This window comes from Pholis gunnellus (genome assembly GCF_910591455.1).
Source record: "Pholis gunnellus genome assembly, chromosome: 13".
NCBI classification, from domain to species: Eukaryota; Metazoa; Chordata; class Actinopteri; order Perciformes; family Pholidae; genus Pholis; species Pholis gunnellus.
Genome location: NC_136540.1, coordinates 19,846,237 through 19,853,438, shown reverse-complemented (window position 1 = coordinate 19,853,438; position 7,202 = coordinate 19,846,237). Strand labels below are relative to the sequence as shown.

The window sequence follows — 7,202 nt, the reverse complement described above, 5'->3', positions numbered from 1 at the left end:
GAATACGAAATAAAATTAACAGTAAATATAGCAAACTTTCATATGAACAAATTCTCGTTCTCAATAACAAGAACCATCAGTAAAAAACAAAACAAGAGGCTTAACTGTTTCAAATATAACCAAAATACATAGCAAATTATAACCGAACCGTTGAATCTACATTATTGCAAAAGGGAAATATTGATATCAAACAGTTTCATTGATATTTTATGAGTGAATTGTTTCTACTGAAGCATGTTGATTGTTGCGTGACAGCACCAGGAAGGAAAGAAGGAGCTCCGGTTTCTCTCCTTTACACCACGAGTGAAGCAGCCTCCCACAGAAGAAGCTCTTTATAAAGCCTGCATGCGATCTTGCATCAGATTTCATGGTGTCATGTTCTATTTGAGGTCAAGGAAAAGTGTTTAGGAATGGACGTTAGTAGGTCTTTCTTGGACTTTTCGACCGCAGCCCTCGGATCTTTTTCTTTTTTTTTTTACTGTTGAACCGTAGCCTGGCTTTGCCCATAACAATTCTGATGGGAGTTATTTACGACAGTTCAGATCGGAAGCCGACCCAGGATGCCAGTGTGTTCGCGAACTTCGACATGGGGTCTTTTTATTTTGGAGGTTCTCTGCAGGAGGAGACAGCGTTTCCTTCGGTCCAGCAAGGCAGCGGTTCATTCCTACTGCAGTGGTGTTTTGCCGAAACGTGTACCGTTTAGCCGTGTAATAAACCCATTCACTTCCAGGTTCGGTTCAAGAGTTGACGTTCAGGTGTCCAGCGACATCCGCATGTCGTCCATCGCGATGTCTCAGAGAATGGTTTGGGTGGACCTAGAGGCAAGTTATAGGTCTAAAACCGGCTTGTGTCTGTGTAGTTAATTTAAAATTCTACAATTGGTAAGTTTGCTAACATAAGCTAATAACATTTACCATACCAAGCTAACCATATGTAGACCAAATGATGCTGGTGAGTATCAGTATTGCGTTGCAATGTGCATCATTTAGAATGTGCTATGTAACGTAATCTAGGGACTATGGTTTAACGTTACATGTAACGCTTAAGTTATGTAACTTAACTGTTACATGTACTGAATAACGTTACTGGTATGTTCCGGTTTAGGTTTGAATTGGCAACCTGACATCCTGCCTTCCTCGCTTATGCTAACGTGAACGTTACATTGCAATGTAAACAGCTATAGTTAGCACTTGACTGAGTAAAACCATGAGGGCGTGCTAATACATGTTAGCTTACCAAAGATGAGACTTCAGAACATCTCCATCATGCTTTGCGTTCTCAAAGACGCTAACCTAACGAACTGTTTCCTGTATTGTAGCATCACATCGTTAATGATGCACGGCGAGTCCAAAGGAATACCCAGAAACATGCCTCTTTGAAATGTGTAACATCTGCTTAAAATACTAATGTGTACACAGTTGTAGGATATTACGGGTAAAGTTATGTGAATAACCGAGCAGAATTGAACAGTTAGTGGATGAATGAAACACTGTTAAGATAAAGACGCAATTAAGTCTAGTTGACTTTAATTTATCAACTAATATTTATTTCACTCCAAACCTGACAATAAACTATCCAAATGTCCCATTATGTGACACTGTCATGTCAGAGTTCATGTTGTGCTCATTAGGAAACTCCTTCACAATGAGTTTGGTAACTCATTTAACTGTTAGCGAAGTGTATGGTTACTGGATGATCTATGCTGCTTGCATGTAAAATTAATAAGAACTATATAAAAGAATATGTAATAAGAACTGTAACAAGTAAAGAGATGCTGTTGTTGAGGACCAGACGCATGTTGTACATCTATTTTTGAGAACTAAGTCTTTGTGTGTTTTTTAGATGACAGGTCTGGACATTGAGAAGGACCAGATCATTGAGATGGCCTGCATTATCACAGACTCTGACCTGAACATTTTGGCTGAGGTAATGTAAACATGAACACACTTCTCTTCTGTCTGGCATGTTAGGCTACATCCACACTACTCCATTTTCATTTTAAAACGATCTTCGTCCACACGGCGTTTCAGCATCGTTTCCGCAATGATCTCTATCCAGACTAAAATGCCTGAAAACAAATATCACGTGACTATTCACATACACTGGGCATGCGGGTGGGTGCCGATGTAAACAGGAAGTAGATTGGTTGCTTAGTTAAAAACAATATGACCGAGTAATAAAGTAGTCTTTAATAATGAAAGGTCGTGCTTGATACTTAAGATCTTCTCTAAAATCTTCCTCTATAAACTCAAACAGACGGTTAATCGCTCCAATAACAGCTGCTTCCGCCGTAATAATGCAAACTTTACCGGCACAATAGCTGCTAGTAAAGACAACAAGGTCAGCCACTCCTGTAATCAGTTGTCCATGTTGAATTAACCTGGTAGTCGATCGGTAATCAATCTTGTCAATTGTTGTTTATGAGTTTCCGGGAAATGGTCATGTGATAGGGGTGTGACGAATCAGGGAAGGACACGTCGTGACCAATCAAGTAGTGAACACGTGATCGTTTCCAAACGTATAAGTTTACGCCGTCCACACGAAGATGCAACCCCGGAGTTCTCAAACGTATCCGTCCTCGGGAGCGTTTTCAAACTCTTCCGTTTTCGGTGCTCGAAAACTCCGGTGTAGTGTGTACGCTCAGTGTAAACGAAGCAAAACATATGCGTTTTCAAATGGAAACGGAGTAGTGTGGACATGGCCTTAATTAAACTCATCTGTTATGGGTTTGCAGGGTCCCAACTTGATCATTAACCAGCCAAACGAGCTGCTGGAAGGGATGTCAGAGTGGTGTAAAGAGCATCATGGAAAGGTAAGCCGTCTTTGTAGTCAGAGCCTAGTACGAAAAACAATGTAAAATCATTATTTTTGCACAGATCTCTGGGTTGCAAATCTGACCCATTTTGCACTTTTGGCAACACGTGGGCGACTGTGACTAAGTGGAGAGCAGGGCCGTCCTTCAATCAGTGGATCGGCGGTTCGATCTCCGGCTCCGCTAGTCGCATGTCGATGTGTCCTTGAGCAAGACACGTAACTCCAAAATTGCTCCCGTAGTTGTGCTTACGGTGTGATAGGATCTGAATTGTAAGTCGCTTTGGATAAAAGCGTCTGCTAAATCATTGTAATGTAATGTAATGTAATGTAATGTAACACCCCAGTCAGTGACAGGAAACAATTGCATTTTCATTCACAGTCCAAAGGACTCGTTTATCCGTCTAGCCTTCCATCTTCTATGCCAGCGTACTCATGTTGACAGTCACATGGGGCTGGAAACTACCTCAGCATGCAATATATGAGTATTAGTAGAATGCAAAGACACACCATATTTAGGTCGGCAGTTTAATGCAGAACTAATACACAGTGCTAACGATGCAAACTAGGGAAACTGAATGACTGTGAATGTGCTTTTTCCCTCTCCTTAAACCAAATTCTGCATGTTTGAGTTTTCATTCTGACAGATTTCAGTAAAATGTCCGTTGTCTGATCGATATCGTTACTATGTATATCCATTCTACACTGTTCTTGGACACGTTTGAATGTTTTTTCCTATTCTGCTGCGGTTAATGCAAACAAACATTTCTAATTAATTGGAATATAAATATTTGTTGGCTATGGCTTCCCATCTACATATCTTCATATCATATAAAAACTTGGAGAGGAGGGTTTTGGCCAGTAGATGGAGCAAGAAACCAGATTTTAGACATTACTTTTGGACTTATCTTTGACCAATCATTATTGTAAAATGAGTAGACCTAGTGCCTGACCCTCAGTAAATCTATCATTTTAACAATTTTGTTTGTTTATGGATTAAAAAAACAAGGTACAATGTGTTTTGGCTGTGTTGGGCGCTGTATTTTTCGAGATCCCGCCTCCTCAAACTCACTCACAGGGCTGCCTTCTGGCCATTCCTATAGTTTGCTCCAGTTGAATATAATAATACATGGGTTGTCGTCATTCAGTGTTTCCTATTACAGTGTTTCAATTATAATTCAACACGGTCCATTTAGAGAGAATTCACTCAGACAAAGGTCCAGAACATCACAATAATGTCTAACTTGTGCTGTGATTTAGTACCATATATATTGGAGTAGCCAACAGTTGTATTAACGTCTCTATGTAGTCAAAAAGTGACAGTCTAATCAAATTAAGAAAGTTCAATTGAATAATATCTCAACAATATTTATTGTCAGTTTTCAAATTGAACTGGATGAATTATAAATAATACATAATCTAATAATAAATCAATGTTCTTCTCTTATTTCAAGTAAAATAAGGGATGCATTTAAGAATAAATGAAATAACCAAAAGCTTTTGAAAAATGTGACTCTTAAAATAATTGGCCTACAGCTTCAAATTGAGTCCATTCAGGTGTGAAGTGATGTCAACCAAGAAAACCACGATATATTCTTCTCATCTTCTAAAAAGAGAAATATGTGTGCAGGGACTTTATGTGTGGTTATCAAACCACTTGTTTCAGCTCTATTCCTCTCTGTTAATATCATTGTTGGGCAGTTAATTAATGTTAGAATTCTGATCATACTGGGCTGTACCTTCATTTCAGATGTGAGTGGGTGCGTTTGCTCAAAAGAGTGGTTCTTTGTCTCATAGTGTGGCTTCACATCACTGCTTTTAATAATCGTTACAGTCTCTGAACATATGAGACGTACTGTTTTCAACTGCCTGTGGGAAGAATTAACATAAAAGATTCTGTCCATTCTTGGTTTAAGACTGGATGTCCTCTTTTCTCTTTTTGGAGCACGTCATGTGAAATAACTTCTCTGACTCACGTACTATTCTCTGACTACTCTGTCTGTGGACAGTCTCTCCTGTGTGTAAATCTCACTCGAGGCGGGAAGCTTGTCAGAATAGACATATTTGATTGGCTGAGCTGCATCACGTGATGTGATTTAATACGCATGTAATTGGTCGGTGTGTTTCCTGGACTGCTAAACGAGTGCCGTAAAGGCTGGAAAAGCTGCACCGGTTAAAATAAAAGCGCTCCATCAGAATGTAATATTTCTCAATTCTCTATCGGTCTAGGGTCCAGAAACGACTTCTGGGTATGGATCCAAACCGCGGTCCGCTTATTAGTGACCCCTGATCTTGACCGTCTAGGCCCGCCACAGCTTCATAATAAACTGAAAATATTATTACACTTTAATCTCGGGGGGTTAGGGAGGGATGGTCGCTGTGGGAGGATCCCCTCATGGAACCTTGCAATACACATTCCTACAAATGTGTTCTCACTAAACCAATGATTTACAGGCGACGGTTATGCGCCAAGCTATGCTGTAAGTGTGCCAGCAAAGGCAGACAAGAAGAAGAGTGTGCTACTAGCAAGTGTGTTACAGACTGTATCTGTTAAAAGTGTTCAGTGATATATGCAGTCGGTGTAACTGTGTCTCAGTCAGGACTGACGCAGGCTGTACAGGACAGTAACATCACCCTGGAACAAGCAGAGTATGAGTTCCTGTCCTTTGTCAGACAGCACACCCCGCCTGGACAGTGTCCCCTTGCCGGTGAGTTACTTTTTAGCATTAGCTGCAGAATTGGGATTTTACTCAACTATGTTGGCTCGTACAGTCATGTCCCATGATGCCTCTTCTGCAGGTAACTCTGTGCATGCGGACAAGAGGTTCCTGGACAAGTACATGCCACAGTTTATGTATCACCTTCACTACAGAATCGTTGATGTTAGCACCATTAAGGAGCTTTGCAGGTCAGTATTTAATATTTCTCAAGTACAGGGGACAGCTGATCTTATTAAAGCCTTGTTATTTACTCAACCATCCTTTTGTTTCAGTTTGCAAGTCAAAGGCCCAGTTTTAATATTGCAGTGCTGACTAGCTTTTGTAACTCAATGACTGTGTCTCTACTTAGCATTACATCAGAATCAATTTAAGATGGAATGTTATTCTCTTCAATGTGACTATATTTTAGATAACTGTTTGTTTCTGTTCTATAAATGCTTTCAGACGATGGTTTCCAGAGGAATACAAAATGGTGCCTCACAAGAAAGCAGCCCACAGGTAAACAATAATATAACGCATCGTACTAATTATTACTTTTGCAGCTTTAGCATTTGTTGCTGTCAATTACGATGCACTGTACTCATCAAAGTGACTGCTGAGATATTTGAACACGGGGGGCTTCACTACAACAAAGTCATCCAAGGCAAACACAATTAATCAAGACAATCACAGAGGTTTGAAGCAAACCAGCAGTTTATCCAGATAATCTAAACCATTTTCATTGAAGGTCAAAATGAAAGTCAACTTGAGTAAGTACAGTTTAAAGTTGAAGCAGGAAGTGGGTCTGTAAAATGGTGATACATTTTTACAACGGACAGTTTGTGTAATCATTTTACCGTTTCAACTTTTTTTCCTCTTTAAAATCAGTTAGAATCTGTCTGGTCATGTCTCTCGCCTCAGCTCACTTGTTTTTAGTGATATTGTCATGCTCTAAGATTTCAGTAATTAGGCTGGTAAGTCCATTGGTATCATAACGACATAACTGATCTCAACCTGCAAAAATAAGTTCCCAAGTTAAAATGAATCAAAATGATCCTTTAAGGTTACTCTTAAGGTTCAGAGGAATATAAATAATTCAATGAAAACCGTCAAACTGTGGTTTCCTCCTTTAGAGCCTTGGATGACATCCAGGAGAGCATTAAAGAGTTGCAGTACTACAGAGCCAACGTCTTCAAAGCCTCAACGGAGGAGAAGAAGCACAAGATTGTAGAAAACAGAGGCAACAGCAACAGTTAGCACTTTTCAAGGAGGCTATGGAAACTTCAGTGTTGTGTTCCCTTATTTCTTCAAGAAAGCAGCTTCACCAGTCAATGTGATTTATGTTTATGTTATGATTTATGTTTCATTGATTTTAGTTTTCATTTATATTTAGCTGCCCAATGATCCTTTGTTTCAGTGTTGGTCAAAAGTTAAATATAGAAGTTTCATCAAAGGGAGCAAGATTCTTATATAAATGTTGTGAAAGCAGCATGTTTTCATTAAAATGACATGAAACTAAAATAAAATCTGCTGTTCTGAGGCACTTTCTTGAAGAAAATCATGTAAACTATGTTTTCTGTCGCAAAATCCACTTTTGAAAATTTGCTTTGCGTTTGGTGTGAACACAGCATAAGAGGTATTAAACCAACCATTCAACTCATGAACTACTTATGGAAGAAAGAGTGTTTATTC

At 39.4% G+C, this 7,202-nt stretch overlaps 1 protein-coding gene across 1 annotated transcript; it reads left to right on the top strand.

Moving 5' to 3' along the window:
- Nucleotides 1–293: 293 nt before the first annotated feature.
- Nucleotides 294–7,174, top strand: smfn (small fragment nuclease). Its single transcript, XM_079171040.1, has 7 exons — nt 294–821; nt 1,843–1,926; nt 2,735–2,812; nt 5,408–5,519; nt 5,611–5,719; nt 5,976–6,029; nt 6,644–7,174. The coding sequence occupies exons 1-7, from the start codon at nt 561–563 to the stop codon at nt 6,765–6,767; spliced, it is 822 nt and encodes a 273-aa protein (XP_079027166.1). The 5' UTR covers nt 294–560; the 3' UTR covers nt 6,768–7,174.
- The last annotated feature ends 28 nt before the right edge of the window (nt 7,175–7,202 follow it).

Excerpts from the sequence above, each read along its gene's own strand:
- smfn (XM_079171040.1), top strand. The coding sequence starts at position 561 with ATGCCAGTGTGTTCGCGAACTTCGACATGGGGTCTTTTTATTTTGGAG. Across the intron at positions 1,927-2,734 it reads ACCTGAACATTTTGGCTGAG|GGTCCCAACTTGATCATTAA; the intron begins GTAATGTAAACA and ends ATGGGTTTGCAG. Across the intron at positions 6,030-6,643 it reads CACAAGAAAGCAGCCCACAG|AGCCTTGGATGACATCCAGG; the intron begins GTAAACAATAAT and ends TTCCTCCTTTAG.